This window comes from Bubalus bubalis, chromosome 7, assembly GCF_019923935.1.
Source record: "Bubalus bubalis isolate 160015118507 breed Murrah chromosome 7, NDDB_SH_1, whole genome shotgun sequence".
Taxonomy (NCBI): Eukaryota; Metazoa; Chordata; class Mammalia; order Artiodactyla; family Bovidae; genus Bubalus; species Bubalus bubalis.
Window position 1 is genome coordinate 111,360,460 of NC_059163.1, and position 18,171 is coordinate 111,378,630.

The 18,171-nt window shown below is 40.9% G+C and overlaps 2 protein-coding genes across 10 annotated transcripts in view; one reads left to right on the top strand and one right to left on the bottom strand.

The window, feature by feature from the left end:
* PYURF (PIGY upstream open reading frame) overlaps positions 1-3,351 on the top strand; it is a 90,993-nt gene extending 87,642 nt beyond the window's left edge. The window contains exons 2-4 of one of the 4 annotated variants that reach the window (XM_045166335.1): positions 323-399; positions 1,668-1,778; positions 2,699-3,348. In XM_045166335.1, coding sequence (XP_045022270.1) covers positions 323-399; positions 1,668-1,778; positions 2,699-2,754 — 244 coding nt within the window. In that variant the 3' untranslated portion in view covers positions 2,755-3,348. Of the gene's footprint in view, positions 1-322; positions 410-1,667; positions 2,046-2,698 lie in introns of all 4 variants that reach the window. The other 3 variants (XR_006552547.2, XR_006552549.2, XR_006641292.1) reach the window with 3 other exon arrangements.
* HERC6 (HECT and RLD domain containing E3 ubiquitin protein ligase family member 6) overlaps positions 1-18,171 on the bottom strand; it is a 55,068-nt gene that overhangs the window by 27,605 nt on the left and 9,292 nt on the right. For 3 of the 6 annotated variants that reach the window (XM_044946350.2, XM_025290428.3, XR_003110717.3), the window contains 5 exons: positions 16,825-16,961; positions 16,128-16,195; positions 7,826-7,968; positions 7,072-7,131; positions 4,218-4,311 (listed from right to left, as the gene is read on the bottom strand). In XM_044946350.2, coding sequence (XP_044802285.2) covers positions 4,218-4,311; positions 7,072-7,131; positions 7,826-7,968; positions 16,128-16,195; positions 16,825-16,961 — 502 coding nt within the window. The remainder of the gene's footprint in view (positions 1-4,217; positions 4,312-7,071; positions 7,132-7,825; positions 7,969-16,127; positions 16,196-16,824; positions 16,962-18,171) is intronic. The other 3 variants (XM_006043251.4, XM_025290429.3, XM_006043250.4) reach the window with 3 other exon arrangements.

Genomic DNA, 18,171 nt, shown 5'->3' on the forward strand with positions numbered 1-18,171 from the left:
AGATATAAGAAGAGAGGTTTCATATCTACTATATTCCTAATGGAATAATAATTTAGTTTTCCTAAAACCTACTATTCAAACTCCATCACTCCTTAATATCCCAAATCCCCCTAAAGTAGTATGTGAGAACCATCTTCCCTATTTTATGTTGGAGTCAATGAAAGAAATAAAAGTGAAATCACATGCCTGGACCTACTGGACAAATCGTGAAGGTTGCTCAATTAGAAGGGATCCATACCTAAATCTATCTGACCTAAAATATACCGTAGCAGAGAAAAATGGCACATGTTCACCTCACCAATCCTATTTCATCTTCCTTCAGGGCTCACAGGAAGATGGCATTGCCCGGCCTCCCTGCAGTTAGGTGGAGCCATGTGACCAGGTTCCAGCTAATGGAATGTGAGGGAAGGTGATATATGATACTTGCAGGCTTGACCCCTAAAGCTTCTCTGTGAACTTTCACACCCTTTTTCCTCATCTGCCAATCAACATGAAAGAGCTACCGGAGAATTCTATGGCCCTGGGGCCTAGAATGCCACAGAGAAGGAGCCTGAGTCACCCCTGAATGAGCTTGGGCGGAGGGGGGGAGGGTAACAGAATCTGCCATGCCCAAATATGCCACTCTGACATGACAATTATTTTAAGCTGAAGGCAAGTGAGAAAAAGTAGACACAGAATGAGCTCTCTGGCCTCCCCCATCTTCCTGAAAACAGAACATAATTCCCCTCATCAAGGTGTCCTCCTGTCCACAACTTCCCGTATCAGGAAGGGCATAACAGTCTCACTAGCAGAGCTGAGCTGGCCTGCCACACAGCAAACCTTACTACCTAGCCCTTATCTACCATTACTTTCTTCATATATCTGCCTTCCCACCATTTGCCATCTAAGAAGCTCAAAGTCCTTTTCCTTTGTCTTTTCACTTCTCTACAAAATTATTGTTCTTCATTTGCTAAGTTGCTATCATGAAGTGAAAGTGAAGTCGCCCAGTCGTGTCCGGCTCTTTGCGACCCTGGGGACTGTGTAGCCCACCAGGCTCCTCCACCCATGGGATTCTCCAGGCAAGAATACTGGAGTGGGTTGCCATTTCCTTCTCCAGGGGATCTTCCTGACCCAGGGATCGAACCCAGGTTTCCCACAAGCAGGCAGATGCTTTAACCTCTGAGCCACCAGGGAAGCCCTGTGTGACTCTTTGTGACACAGGGCTTCCATGGACACTAATTCCATGGACACTATACAGTCCATGGAATTCTCCAGGCCAGAATACTGGAGTGACTAGCCTTTCCCTTCTCCAGGGATTGAACCCAGGTCTCCCGCATTGCAGGTGGATTCTTTACCAGCTGAGCCACAAGGAAAGCCCCAGAATACTGGAATGGGTAGCCTTTCCCTTCTCCAGTGGATCTTCCCAACCCAGGAATCGAACCAGGGTCTCCTGCATTGCCGGCGAATTCTTTACCAACTGAGCTATCAGGATTGCTAGAGAAGCCCCAATTCTAACCACTCCTTAAAGTTACTCATCACTGAGTATTTCCATCTATATGCAGGATGCACATGTTAATAAACTTGCTTTTCTCTTGTTTGTCTGTCTTTTCTTAGTGTAATTTGCAAGGTCCCAGCCAATGAAGCTAAGATAAGGAGAGAAAAAATAATATTTTTTTCCTTCCCTACAGGTGCCTCCTACCTCAACCCTCTTTGGACTTTGGTGTGGGAAAAAAATCTTTACTGTGTGAATAAGCCATTGAGATTTCAAAGCTGTTTGGAGGAGCTTATGTTTGGAAGAGGTAATCAAGACGATGTTGCCCCTTGAACTGGACCTGGGCAATCAAAGCCTCCTCACCCACTCCCACGTGTTTGGAATGTATGCTCTGCCCACTGTTCCCACAGTTGGTGTGTTCCAAGGACCCTGCCTTCAGAGAGTAAGGTATTCTGAGACCATCTGGATGGTATATGTGACTGAACCCAGCAGTTAATGCCTCTGTATGAACTTGAAGATTCCAGGGTTTGGGTGTAGAGACCTACTCATCTTGATGTCACCCAAGACAAACCTTGTAAGTTCCCTGGCTTATTAAACCTGCCACCTTCCAATCTGGAGTGGCTGCCTCTTCAGTCTTTCCTGGTCCTCTGATCACAGGAGCCAGTTTCTGAACCAATAGTTTATTTATTCTAACAGATCTTAGATACTCTGTAACTACGAATGTCTGCCTTTACATAAGGATTAAGTAAGATGATACATAAAATAAACTGTGAAGTACTGTATATTATTGTTATTATTACATTAATGTTCTTGCAATTTGTTTTTTCATATGTTCAGAAGAACATGACTTCTGTTGAATGCTATTAGGTATACATGAGAAAGGTGTACAAAGTCAAATAACATCAAAATAGGGTCAAAAAAGCTCGATTTCTTTTGGCATATAACATCACAGAGTCTTTGATTTACTTGTGTGCATCATGACACCATAATAGTAGGCAGTGTTCCCAAAGTTGCTTCACTAAGAGCCCCTTTTCATAGAGTGTTCTGCAAAACTAATGTTTCTTCACACTTATATTAGGTATAGCACACCAAATAATCTCCCACAGCACTTAATTTGTTAAAAATATACTTGATCACATTTACTACTCTTACTTTTTCACTTTGAAAATTAAAATAGTTTCTACTGCATATTAAGAAACTCTCTCCCCCTTTCCCTTCAAAATGTAGGGACCCACAACAGTATAAAGATGATTTTAAACCGAAGACATCAGAGATACAGCTAATAGAAGAATGAACGGAAAGAAGCTTTCAGAGCTTTCCTCATCTGACTAAATGCAGAGACTTCAAGAATGAAGCAGCCATAAATTTCCTCCTAACTGGGCAGGCAAGTGAGTAACACTGCCAGGGAAAAGACCCTGCACTTGAGCTTGGATGAGAAATTGCATAAACAAACATTACTGCAAACTATCTTATGTTCCATGTATCCGCCTAAAAGCCCCTCTGTTTCCCTGGAAAGTTCATTTGTTTTCTCACAGAAGCCCTTTCTATCCTTTCCCTAAAATTAGTGTATAAACCCTTATTCCTAGCTGTTCTGTACAAGAGTAGAACTTTTCTTTTCTGTCAATCCATCTATTGTTACTTGGTAGGTCCCCAAACATATGAATTCCATAATGCTCTTTTCATAAGTTATACTTCTTAAACATTGTTTTTCTCATACTGAAAAAAAAAAAATACTGTATCTACTGTACAATTAAGCATTCAGTAACAAAGGTGTGTCTAGTCAAAGCTATGGTTTTTCCAGTTGTCATGTATGGGTGTGAGAGCTGGCCTATAAACAAAGCTAAGCGCTGAAGAACTGATGCTTTTGAATTGTGGTGTTGGAGAAGACTCTTGAGAGTCCCTTGGACTGCAAGGAGATCCAACCTAAATCCTAAAGGAAATCAGTCCTAAATATTCATTGGAAGGACTGATGCTGAAGCTGAAACTCCAATACTTTGGCCACCTGATGCAAAGAACTGATTCACTGGAAAAGCCCCTGATGCTGGCAAAGATTGAAGGCAGGAGGAGAAGGGGACGACAGAGGATGAGATAGTTAGATGGCATCACCGACTCAATGGACATAAGTTTGAGTAAACTCCAGGAGTATGATGGACAGGGAGGCCTGGCGTGCTGCAGTCCATGGGATTGCGGAGTCAGATATGACTGAGTGACTGAACTGAACTGAAGAAAATACTGGAGTCGGTTGCCATTTCCTCCTCCAGGGGAATCTCCCCGATCTCCCTAGGGATGGAACCTGCATCTCGTGTGTCTCCTGCATTGGCAGGTGGATTCTTTACCACTAGTGCCACCCAGGAAGCCCTGGAAAATAAAATGCCAACACCTAAATCAGTAGTATTTCTCCTTGTGGCTCAGATGGTAAAGAATCTGCCTGCCATGTGGAAGACCTGGGTTTGATCCCTGGATTGCAAAGGTCCCCTGGAGAAGGAAATGGCAACACATTCTAGTATTCATGCCTGGAGAATTCCATGGACAGAGGAGCCTGGTGGGTACAGTCCATGGGGTCTCAAAGAGTCAGACATAACTGAGCAATGAACACACACACACAATATAGTAACTGTAATAAACACTAGTCCCTCCTTTATCACACTTCTATCTCACTCAACTCCTAAGAAAATTAACTGTTGGTTAATTGGCTCCTGTAAAGAAATTCTATTGCTCTATTTCTAAAGTGAATATTGTTTATTACCATCGAAGAAATCCATTCTTTTTCTGTTAACTTCTTGAAGGTATTTCTTGCCATTTCTAAGTCCACATCAATGGAAATAATTTCTCCAGGTTCTCTTTGGATGCAGGAAATGCAAAAATAAATAAACAGATTAAAAGAATATTTCTAACTTCATATATCATTATGTGTAATTTTATTTTCCCTACAAAATTAGATATAATCTATTTTCTTGAAGTTTGCATTCTTTTGAAATCATCGATTTACTTGGCACCAAAAGTTTTTTTTTTTTTTAAGTTTATGTTTTCCTAAAAGAAAACAGGTAACAATTTATTATCTCAAGTTTGGACAGTTAACAATAGCAAAAGTTTACATGCTATGTCTGAGAAATGAAATAATTTACGCTTACACTCAGCCTGCACACTGGGAGTTGAAACTCCCTAACCCCACCTATTTTCCATCGATATTTACATTACTTTGGGATTCCACTGTTTCATTAGCATGACTGTACTATTCCAAGACTCTCCTGCCCAGCCCAATGGCTTGACTGTTCACTTTAGGAACTTCCTGAAAAGACCCATTAACTCCTCTATGGAACACAATCAACAGTTTATACCCTAAAATTCTTTGCATCTCTTGTCTCAAAATCCTTGCCTTGATGTTTCCATCTGTCCTGGATTGTGGTACCTTTCCTCAGTCCTAATCAAATCCCCAACCCTCCTCTCCCACATTGAAAAGATCTGCCTTATTCCAAATTGCTAATTTTTAAAAATCCAAACCTGGCCATGCCCCTCAGAAATACTACAAAGGCTTTGTTTAGGTGTGGCATTTCCCTGGGTTGTGTTGATAATATTTGAGGAGCCTGCATTCTATATAACAATTTGTCTTTATAATATATTATTTAAAAATATTTCAAGTTTACTGGATTAACCAACCAATTGTAATACTAGGGCTAAAACATTCATGCAAGTACTAAAACAAAGTACTGTAAATTCCCCTTTAAAATAAATCTTCCTTTGCAAACTTTGGCATCTTAAGATCAAACCTTAAGGTTTCTCACTCCTGGGAAGGGAACATGGAAATTTTAGAAAGATAATATTCTTAGTGTAGAAAAGATTATCCTCTATGTAGTGAGAACTAACTTAAGGCTACAGTGGGGAAGAAAGAGAATGAGTTGCATAGTAGAATCCCCTCCTTTGCTGCCTAGAAAGACGGAAAGAAGAGGAAGGCAAATGGGAGAGAAAGGGAGCAGAGAGAAGCAATGTCATAATTTCTCATCTCCTGCCTTTGGCTAAATATGTGGAGTCAAACAGGGATGCCCTGTGGGACTCTCAAATGATAACTGCCTCATGAGCTGTGGAGGTTAGAAGAGGGGGTGAAGGAAGCCATGACATTCAGCTTCCCTGGGCTTCTCTGGTTCCCAGGTGAAGCCTCTGGATCCAGCAGTTCCTCCAGTCTCTCTGAGGAGTGGCTGAGCATGCAGCTGGGTTAAGAAGCAAAGCTGAGAAATAACTGCAATAGGGATTAAGTGAATACAGAGTACCGCCTAGTGGCAGTTGTATACAGGTATCTTCTGAACCTGTGAGCCAACCTGAGGCCAAGTCAACAAGGGAGGGACAGGACGTGACCTAGCAAAGGAGGACTGGGAGGAGTTTCCACCAGCTGCAAGCAGACCTGTAGGCATCAGCCTCCAGAGAAGACAGATGGCAGCCTAATGTTAGTCGCTCAGTCATGTCCGACTCTGCGACTCCAAGGACTACAGCCTTCCAGGCTCCTCCATCCATGGAATTTTCCAGGGAAGAATACTGGAGTGGGTTGCCATTTCTTTCTCTAGGGGATCTTCCCAATCCAGGGATCGAACCCAGGTCTCCCGCATTGCAGACAGACCTTTTACTGTCTGAGCCACCAGGTAAGCCCAAGGGCAGCCTAAGGGCCCCTTTATGCTGCTACCCACCCCACTCCCTTGTTATTGCTAAATTAATTATACAAGGAGGCCATCACACTGCAGTGGATCTCAGGCCACGGTGGCCTACAAAAGCAAACCAAAATCTAAGCCTGTAAATTCCTCAAAGTTATGAAATCAAAGCCTAAGGACAACCAATCAAAAAACAAACAAAAAAAGCCAACTAGGCTTTAAGCTATAGCTAATCAAATGCTTCCTTTCTTTCTGCGCCTTCTCTATGTCTTTCCCTGAGCTCTTGCCGCTGGAGCTCTCCACCAGTTCCAAACTGGTGCTGTGTGATTCAAATCGATGTTCACTCTAATAAACTCTTACAATTTTTAACCTGCCTCACTTTATCTTTCAGTCATTCCCAGGTATATTATTGGAGATCAAACAGGGAGGGCAAGGAACAGTTGACCCAGTGTTCAGCATTTAACAAAGGAAATGTTTAAACTACCAAGATAAAGTGTCAAACCAAGTAGCAGAGAACTTGGACTCTCCTCTGTGGTAATAAGACTGTTAGTAGTTAAAATAAATAGGATGTGTTTTCCTTACTGGGCTCACAATAAGACCTTCAACGTGCAGCCCAGGCCTCTAAGTACATAAGCGAAGTTAGAATGAATTGATCACTCCTAGATACAAAGATTCTGAAAAAAAAAAACACCATTCTTGCCAATCAGATAACACAGGAGGGCAGGGCAGAGGACGGAACAATGTAAATTAGAGATTACAATTTGTAGTAGTCCAATGGGAAATTCCTTTATAAAACAGAAGAATTCTGTAACAATCCATGGAGTTTTCTATGTTGGATTTTTGGTTCATAGATAACAAAATTCACAAATTAAAATGACTGAGTCTAAATATTTCATTTAAAATATTCTCCAGTGTTTTAAATAAAGGTAAGTCTCTTTAAATAAAGGTAATTATAAATATTACCTCTTCTTTAAAAAACTTGCAGTCAGACAAGCAGGAGATGAAAATATCACTCTAATTTCACTGAAAAAATAATAAAATAAGGTTAAGTCACAACATACTACTAGTATGTTCCTTTTATCTTACTCAGTATATAACTGGTGATGTGGAATCATTAACGATAATAACTGCTCTCTTAAGAGTTTTCCAAATTCTTGCTATATTTTGTGCATGGTCTGCTAGATCTCATAAAAATCCTTCATAGCTGATTTGATCAAGTCATCTAGATTTAAATAAAATCCACCCTTTTGAAAACAGAAATTTGTGGAGCTGCAGAGAATAAACTGCTGCTGCTGCTAAGTCGCTTCAGTCGTGTATGACTCTGTGCAACCCCATAGACGGCAGCCCACCAGGCTCCCCTGTCCCTGGGATTCTCCAGGCAAGAGCACTGGAGTTGGGTGCCACTGCCTTCTCCAGAGAATAAACTATGAAGCTATAAAAAGAGTCAGTCTTGGGGATGGCTTTGTGGGACAGACAGAAAGCATTTTTGATTCACTCCTGAATTTCCCTCACCTATCAAAGTACCTGGCACATTGTACATCTTCAATATAGCCCAGTTAAGTGAAGAATCAGTGAATATGTCAATGACTTCTTCAAACTACAGATGGTTTAAATCAAGATTAAAATGCAAATAATTTAATGACAAAGCCAACCCCTCTCTCTTATGTCTAGGATAAAATGAACCAAGGCTTCAGAACCAAGTAAAAGTGGTTTCTACTTTATCAGATAGAGCCACCTCTTAGCCACTTCATCTTCTATACTTCTTTTTGCCACTGCCATCCATTTTTCTATCAGAGACTGGTTAATTCGGCTTATTTCTGGCAGGGTTTTCCTGGAAACACTGGTGGAACTAGTATCCTTCTAGGAAAAAAAAAAAAAAAAGAATGATCAGGAAAATACACACACACCAAGTAGTAAGTAAGACACAGGTGAAAGACACATGGAACCTGCTCAGGCAGTGGGATTTGGTGGGAGGAGCCTTGGCATCAGACTGGCTGGCTGTTCCATTTCCCAGCCTGGGCCACTTTGATTGGTCTGAGCCTTAGTTTTATCATTTAAAAAGTGAAATAACACAAAAGAATTGAAAACAGAGACTCAAACAGATATGTGTATGACAATATTCATTGCAGTATTATTTACAATAGCCAAAAAAAAAATGGAAACAACCCATGTCCAGCAACAGCATCAATGGATGAATATGGAATATTGTGTGCTCCGTTGGTTAGTCATGTCCAACTCTTTTGAGCCCATAGACTACAGCCCACCAGGCTCCTCTGTTCATGGAATTCTCCAGGCAAGAACACTGCAGTGGTTTGCCATTTTTCTCCTCCAGGGAATCTTCCCAACTGGGGGATTGAACTGGTATCTCTTACATCTCCTGCGTCGGCAAGCAGATTCCTCACCTCTAGTGTCACCTGGGAAGCCCATATGGACTATGACTCAGCCACAAAAGGAAGGACATTCTGACACATACTGCAACATGGATGAACTTGGAAAACATTATGCTACATGAAATAAGCCCAATATAAAAACATGATTCCACTTATACGAAACAGGCTAGTTGATAGAAAGGCTATTCGAATGTACTTGGGGTTAGGGGTAGGGGAGAACTCAGAGTTATTATTTAATGGTTAAGAATTTCTGCTTGAGGGGGAATAAAGAATTTCTGCTTGGGGTGATGAAGAGTTTTAGAGATGGTTAGTGGCCATGGTTGGGCTTCTCAGGTGGCACAGTGGTAAAGAATCTGCCTGCCAATGCAGGAGATGCAGGAGACACAGGTTCAATCCCTGGGTCAGGAAGATTCCCTGGAACAAGAAATGGAAACCCACTCCAGTATTCTTGCCTAGGCAATTCCATGGACAGGGGAACCTGGTGGGCCAGAGTCCATGGAGTCACAAAGAGTCAGACATGACTCAGCAACTGAGCAAAACAGTGGTGATGACTGAACAACACTGTGAGCACAATCAATACCACTGATGGCACATTTTTAAATGGTTAAAATAGCAGATTTTATGTTACGTATGTTTTACTACAGTTAAAAAATGAGTTAACGATGACCACCTCTCTAGGCTCCCGTTAAGACTAAAATACATTAGGTATACAAAGCCTTTCAATTCTAGGAAGTACTCAATAAAGACTAGCTTCTTTCAGCTCTTTAACCATCCACAGAGTTTTGCTTTTGTATCAGGGGCTTTCAAACTTATAACAGAATCATCTGGTGATCTTGTTAAAGCAGGGCCCATCCCCACAGTTTCTGATTCAATGGTCAGGAGTGGAGCTCAAGAATTTATATAGAGCAAATTTCTAGGGGATGCTGATGCTGATGCCTGCCGATTTGGGGGCCACACTTTGAGAACCGTGGTTCTTTACAATATTTGAAGCCAAATGGTTCAGTCAGAGGTGTCAGAGAAATTTGGGGAAAAAAATCTGTCTTTAATATATTATTTGAAAGACATCAGTGCTATGACTCCATATTATACCTCTGCTTTTGCTAAATTTATAATAAATCAGAGAATTCTGCATCACTTTTGTTTAATGCTTAACTAAAGACCTCTTGAGAAAGATGTATAACCATAATTCCCCTCACTCTCTTGATCTGAGTCCTGGGTGTCCCCTGGAGTTCAGTCATAAGGAAGTTTTTTTCCTCCAACATCCCAGGAACCTCAGGACAATGAGGTGCTCCGTATTGGCACCCACAGACCATTTCTTCTACTTTATTCTTCAAAATCTCGGCTCTTCGTAAGTGCGTGACATTAGACTATATCACCTGCCTCCCTTTCTTCTATGATAATCACCTGCCAAAGTCCTAGGCACTACCCTTCAATAATTGAAAACTTTAGCATCTTGTTGACTGTCTTCCTCAGCACAACCATGCCTGTCACCATTCTTTCCGTCATTCTTGGCAACTTCAGAATTAATTAACATAATTTATTTCCCTCCATGACCTCTCAATTCTTGATCTTATCTGCACTCTCTTCCTCTGCTTCATCTTAGCCACCCAGGCCCTGGATCAGGGTTTCTAAACTGACACAGTCGACATTTTGCATCAGATAACCCTTTTTGTGGCAGGTGTCTTGTGCATTAGGATGTCTAGCAGCATCCCTGGCCTCTACCCATTAGACATTAGCAGCAGCCACCCCAACACACATGGCCCTCCCTCAGTTAGGACAACCTAAACTGACGATAGACATTTCCAAATGTTTCCGGGGGTGCAAAATCACTCCTAGTGATACTCTGTTCTTTATAATTATCAAGAATTGTTCTACCTTCTAAGTATCTATTGGAAACATACTCCTCTCAGATCATCATACACCATCCCTCCACTTCACTGACTTCACAGTGGTACTCCAGTCTAACATTCTTTGACACGAAAATGAGTTAAGACTTTGGGGCTGCTGGGTTGAAATGAATGTACTCTGCATGTAGAAAGGACATGAATTGACTGGGGGCAGTGGCAGAACATTACAGACTGAGCATTTCCCACCTAAGTTCATATATTGGAATCCTAACCCCCAATGTGATGGTGTAAGGAGGTAGGGCATTTGGGAGGTGATTGGGTCATGATGGGGGAGCCCTCAAGAATGGGACTAGTGTCCTTATAAAGACCCCAGAGAGCTATTTTGCCCTTGTCCCTTTTGCCATGTGAGGATACATGGAGAAGACAGTCATCTATAAACTGGAGGCAGACCCTCACCAGACATCAAATATGCTGTCATCTTTTTTAAGTCATACTGCATTGCTTACGGGATCTTAGTTCCCTGACCAGGGATCAAACCTGAGCCACGGCAAGAAAAGAATGAAGTCCTAGCCACTGCACTGCTAGGGAATTCCCAAATGTACCATTATCTTAATCTCGGGCTTTCCAGCCTCCAAAACTGTGAGAAATAAATGTTTGCTTATAAGCCACTCAATCTACAGTGTTTTGTTAATAGCAGCCAGAACAGACTAAGACACTTACTTTAACAGTGGAACCCACTCCAACATTTTTTGAGGCCATTGGGCACTCTGATCTGTCAACTCTATTGTTTGTTCATTATCCATCACCCTCCTCATGTCTTTCTTACCCAGCTTAGATTCTATGGTCAGCACTATAATCAGTCCTTTACAAATACCTTTAAGTCTTCTGTCTTGAGTCACCTAGGAAAAGTCCACCTACAGTTAATCTCAACTCTGAATTACTCCAAAGGAATCCAAGCAGCTTAACATCAGTGGAAAAAAATAAACAGTGCTGACTGACTTCACCATAAGCCTACGACCACAGATTTCAAATGGACACTCTATACTGGCTAGTAATCTCCCACAATGTTCACTTTCTCACTCTGAGACATGATTGCACACATTCCTTGTATTCCTAAACCTGTAGCAATCATCCTCTGCTTCTCCAAGTTTTAGATAAGGATTGTACATCACTAACACCTTCCCTGGTGGCTCAGAGAATAAAGCGTCTGCCTGCAATGCAGGAGACCCAGGTTCGATCCTTGGGTTGGGAAGATCCCCTGGAGAAGGAAATGGCAACCCACTCCAGTATTCTTGCCTGGAGAATCCCATGGACAGAGGAGCCTGGCAGGCTACAGTCCATGGGGTCGCAAAGAGTCGGACATGACTGAGCAACTTCACTCAACACCCAAAAAATATATCCTTTTCATTAACAGGGGACTGGAATGCAACAGTAAGAAGTCAAGAGATACCTGGAGTAACAGGCAAATTTGGCCTTGGAGTAAAAAACAAAGCAGGTCAAAGGCTAACAGAGTTTTGCCAAGAGAACGCACTGGTCATAGCAAACACCCTCTTCCAACAAAACAAGAGAAGACGTTACACATGGACATCACCAGATGGTCAATACCAAAATCAGATTGATTATATTCTTTGCAGCCAAAGATGGAGAAGCTCTATACAGTCAGCAAAAACAAGACCGGGAATTGACTGTGGCTCAGATCATGAACTCCTTATTGTCAAATTCAGATGAAATTGAAGAAAGTAGGGAAAACCACTAGACCATTCAGGTATGACCTAAAGCAAACCCTTATGACTATACAGTACAAGCAACAAATAGATTCAAGGGATTAGATCTGATAGACAGAGTGCCTGAAGAACCATAGATGGAGGTTCATGACACTGTATAGGAGGCAGTGATCAAGACCATCCCCAAGAAAAAGAAATGCAAAAAGGCAAAATGGTTGTCTGAGGGGGCCTTACAAATAGCTGTGAAAAGAAGAGAAATGAAAAGCAAAGGAGAAAAGGAAAGATATACCCATTTGAATGCAGAGTTCCAAAGAATAGCAAGGAGAGATAAGAAAGCCTTCCTCAGTGATCAGTGCAAAGAAATAGAGGAAAACAATAGAATGGGAAAGACTAGAGAACTCTTCAATAAAATTAGAGATACCAAGGGAACATTTCATGCAAAGATGGGATCGATAAAGGACAGAAATGGTATGGACCTAACAGAAGCAGAAGATATTAAGAAGAGGTGGCAAGAATACACAGAAGAACTGTACAAAAAAGATCTTCATGACCCAGATAACCATGATGGTGTGATCACTCACCTAGAGCCAGACATCCTGCAATGTGAAGTCAAGTGGGCCTTAGGAAGCATCACTACAAACAAAGCTAATGGAAGTGATGGAATTCCAGTTGAGTTATTTCAAATCCTAAAAGATGATGCTGTGAAAGTGCTGCACTCAATATGTCAGCACATTTGGAAAACTCAGCAGTGGCCACAGGACTGGAAAAGGTCAGTTTTCATTCCAATCCCAAAGAAAGGCAATGCCAAAGAATGCTCAAACTACCGCACAATTGCACTCATCTCACAGGCTAGCAAAGTAATGCTCAAAAGTCTCCAAGTCAGGCTTTAACAGTATGTGAGCCATGAACTTCCAGATGTTCAAGCTGGTTTTAGAAAAGGCAGAGGAACCAGAGATCAAACTGGCAACATCCGCTGGATCATTGAACAAGATCCAACAAGAGTTCCACAAAAATATACTTCTGCTTTATTAACTACACCCAAGCCTTTGACTGTGTGGATCACAACAAACTGTGGAACATTCTTAAAGAGATGGGAATACCAGACCACCTTATCTGCCTCCTGAGAAATCTGTATGCAGGTCAAGAAGTAACAGTTAGAACTGGACATGGAACAACAGATTGGTTCCAAATTGGGAAAGGAGTACATTAAGGCTGTATATTGTCATTCTGTTTATTTAACTTATATGCAGAGTACATCATGTGAAATGCCAGGCTGAATGAAGCACAAGCTGGACTCAAGACTGCCAGGAGAAATAACAATACCCTCAGATATGCAGATGACACCACCCTTATGGCAGACAGCAAATAAGAGTCTAAAGAGTCTCTTGATGAAAGTGAAAGAGGAGAGTGAAAAAGTTGGCTTAAAACTCAACATTCAGAAAACTAAGATCATGGCATCTGGTCCCATCACTTCATGGCAAACAAATGGGGAAACAATGGAAACAGTGACAGACTCTACTTTTTTGGGCTCCAAAATCACTGCAGATGGTGATTGCAGCAGTAAAATTAAAAGACACTTGCTCCTTGCAAGAAAAGCTATGAGCAACCTAGACAGCATATTAAAAAGCAGAGACATCATTTTGCCAACAAAAGTCCATGTAGTCAAAGCTATGGTTTTTCCGGTAGTCATGTATGGATGTGAGAATTGGACTATAAAGAAAGTTGAGTGCTGAAGAATTGATGCTTTTGAACTGTGGTGTTGGAGAAGACTCTTGACAGTCCCTTGAACTGCAAGGAGATCAACCAGTCCATCCTAAAGAAAATTAGCCCTGAATATTTGCTGGAAGGACTGATGTTGAAGCTGAAGCTCCAATACTTTGGCCACCTGATGCGAAGAACTGAGTCATTTGAAAAGACCCTTATGCTGGGAAAGATTGAAGGTGGGAGAAGGGCATGACAGAGGACGAGGTGGTTGGATGGCATCACTGACTCAATGGACATGAGTTTGAGTAAGCTCTGGGAGTTAGTGATGGACAGGGAAGCCTGGTGTGCTGCAGTCCATGGGGTCACAAAGTGTTGGACACGACTGAGCAACTGAACTGAACTGAACTGTACATCACTGAGAAAATGGAAACAGGCAAGACCTAACCTTGCCTTCCTACCTCACCTCCACTGTTCCTCATCAGAACAAAATTTCTGCCCAAAGCCCTATATTCTACATTGGACCCTGGACCCCGCTTTCTTGCATCTATTCTAGGACATTAGCTCTGCAATCATTCTCTTTCTCAGGAATTATCACTTTTTCCACCTGAACTGGATTATTCTCATTAGCACACAGACATACCTTAACATCACTACTTCTAACAACAATAAAAACCTCCCAAGATCCTCTACTCCCTTTCACAACAAAACTTCTCAGAACTTTCACAGTCATTGCCTCCACTTATTCCCCTCTATTCTCCGTCCATCCCAGAGAATGTTTCATCCTCTGTCCCCTGAGACAACTCAGTCTTGACAAAGCAAAAACAAACTCTGTGCTCATCCTACTTGACCTCTCAGCAATATGTGCCAGGTTTGGCCACTTCCTCCTTCTGCAAAGACTTTCTTCTCTTGTCTTGATGAGCCACCCTTTTCTGGTTCTCTCCACCTCAGAAACTGGTTCTTCTCAGTTCTTCTGGCCCGGCCTCACTGCCTGACCTCCTCATGGAGAAGTCCCTCGAGGCTGGATTCTGTCCCCTGCTCTTCTCATTTCTACTCTCACTCCAGGCGACCTTTCATCCAAGCCTGTGGCTTAATAACAATCTGTAGTTTAACAACTATCACGTTTATTTTCCAGTGCTAGCGTCCTCCTTGAGATCCAGAGTTGAACACGCAATTAAGACTTTAGATCTCCTCTCCAAGGACATTTCAAATGAACCTCATCTCCCATAACTGAGCCCATTTCCATACGACTCCAGCTCATATAACTCTTTCACGCTTTCCTACTATACTGTCTCTGACTGGTTTACCTTTTTGTCCCTCACGCATGCTAAACTTATTCTTGCCCCAGGGCCTCTCTATTCCAGAGAGAGTGGTCCCTCTCTCTGGAATGCTTCTCCTGTGGATTTAAGCATGGCTAAGATCTCTGCTCAAACGCTACAGCCTCTGGGAGGCCTTTCCTGACCGACATTTCTAAAGAAGCCCATCTCATCTCATCATCAAATGGCCCATTTTATTTTTTTTCAGAGCAATTGTCGCTCTCTAACACAATTGTATTTATGTGTTTCTCATCTGTACTTCCTGGTAGAATCCAAATGCCATGAATGAGGATATACTTGTGTGTACTATTCACAGTACCCCAAGGACCCAGAGCAGAGCCTGAGACAGAAGCCTGATCAAACAGCTGTAAAAAGCAACCAAGCACCATCTCTTGACTATCCCCAGCAGCACAGACTTTTGCCTTGCTTACAGTTTTCTGTCCCAGAGAATACAGTTAAGAGTCTATATGAGTGTTGTTTAAAACATCCCTAATAATAGGAAAAAAGTACAAATTATTAAAATAACTATGTATACTTTTTCTATCTAAAACATTTCAGAACTTGTTCAGAAATATAATAATATAAACCTCTCTGTTAATAATTAGGAGGGTGCTAGAGCATGGTGGGTAATGGTGGGTATGGTGGGGCTGGATTGCTTAGGTTTGAATCCAGCTCTGTCAGTTCTTAGCACCATAATTTTGGGCAAGTCCATGTCTCTGAGACTCAGTTTTTTCATCTGTAAAATGGGAGTGATGATAAGAATCAGAGCTGATTTGAGGATTAAGTGTGTTGGTCAGTACTTTGGTTGCTAACTCATGGGTGACCATTAGTATTAGTCATTGTGAGCACCATTGGTATCTGTTGGGAATCCAAATGAGGAAGTGAGAATTACACGATATTTTCAAAGAAGAATTCTAACAGAGGAACTTACTAGTTTAGTAAAAAAATTTAATATATACAAATGACACAATGTTTCAAATACCACCGTGAAATCCAGAAGAAAAGATGATTTTTAAAAGAAACAGAAAATGTAATAGATACCTGGTAAGTTGTCACAAAGTTGGCATATGTTCCAGCAAAAATATGTTTGACTTGAACATCCGCAAGGTCTAGAAGAAAGTCATAAATCCATGCTTATTGTTTTTTTAGATGTAAAAAGTATAAATCTTTTGTTATAAACCTAAAGCTGCTTTTAAAAAGTTTTTTAAAAAAACTAATGTATTACCAAGCTAAATTTACTTATTCTTTGGCTTCTAAATAGATTTTGACTACAAACAGCATAAAAGATTAATACTGATCAGATTACACATTCTATATTCCCTTATCTTAAAATTTAATTTTCCATGTATTTACATAATGAAACCAGGCTGGTGTGCTTTAGTAGAGATTTGATTAAATATATAAAAAGTGTGCTATTCTGTTGAGGTTTGACAGAAAACAATAAAATTCTGTAAAGCAATTATCCTTCAATTAAAAAATAAATAAAAATAAAAAATAAAATAAAAGTGTGCTATTCTGAAGTGTAAATAACTGATTCTTTTGTATTACCTTAATCTTTAGAAAAAATTACTTAATATTCCAGGAAGCATTGCATTAAAAAAAATGCATATTCTACAAATCAAAGATAACAGTACCAAAAGAACCACCATTTATGCACTCTTTGAAAGGAAACTGAATAATATTTTTCCTCCAATGACACCAATTAAAACAAAATGACAAATCGTGGGACCACTCATACCATTAGCAGAAATCAGGCAGCTAATGTCAGAGCTCTCTGCCAGAGCCCCCGCATGTGGTGAGCTGCTTGCACAACCTGGTCCACGACCGAAAGACACCACCTGACCAGTGGTATAGACATATGCAAGGGTGTGAAGACTGCAGGAGACAAGATATCATGAACACTTATTATAATGAGTCATGCTTTTTGAGAAAGATGATGTCTCAACACAAAATAACAGATTTATCTTATACTAAGTACCCAGACCCCATTATCACAATGTCAGAGTTAGAGAGTACCAAGTCATATGGCCAAACAAATGGTGGGTGAATAGTGACTTATTACCACCCCTAAAGGCAGAATATTATTGATGGGTCTTTACTATGGTTTCTATCATTTGTGTTTTAAATGTAAGTTCTTTTTGTCTTTTGCTCTTTTTACTAATTGGGTGGATAATAGCCAAAGTGTCCTCATGCTGCTGTTGCTGCTGCTGCTAAGTTGCTTCAGTCATGTCTGACTCTGTGCGACCCCATAGATGGCATAGATGGCGACCCCACCAGGCTCCCCTGTTCCTGGGATTCTCCAGGCAAGAACACTGGAGAGGGTTGCCATTTCCTTCTCCAATGCATGAAAGTAAAAAGTGAAAGTGAAGCCGCTCAGTCATGTCCGACTCCTAGCAACCCCATGGACTGCAGCCTACCAGGCTCCTCCGTCCATGGGATTTTCCAGGCAAGAGTACTGGAGTGGGGTGCCATTGCTTTCTCCTAAAGTGTCCTCATAGGGAGGGATAAATTAGGAGATTTGGATTAATACATACGCACTATAAAATAGATAGCTAAGGACTTACTGTATAGCACAGGGAATTCTACTCAATACACTGTAATAACCTATATGGGAAAAGAATCTAAAAAAGAATGATATATGTATAACCGATTCACTTTGCTGTATAGCAAAAACTAACACATTTTAAATCAACTATACTCCAATAAAAATTTTTTTTAAAGTTCTCACACTTAGGTTATGCAAAACTCAGAATGCACATGCAAATATACATCATCTTCTACCTGCATGAGGGTAATTTTGTCTAATGAACTCAAGAAGATAAGCACCACTATTTTTGTTATATACAAACTCCCCTCACCCTAGAATCTAGTAAGGTGGTCTATGCCCAGTACATTTCCAATAAATTCTTATGAAATAAAAGAAATGCCTAGAATAAAGAAGAAAAACAGAAAAATTACACCATATTTGAAAGGAGTAAATTTTCAGAAAGGAAAATGATCTATAAAAAGAGTAATCACATATTTTAGTGTTTTAAGGTTTCAAAACATTTCATAAAAGTTATTTCTAAGTAATAAAATACACCAC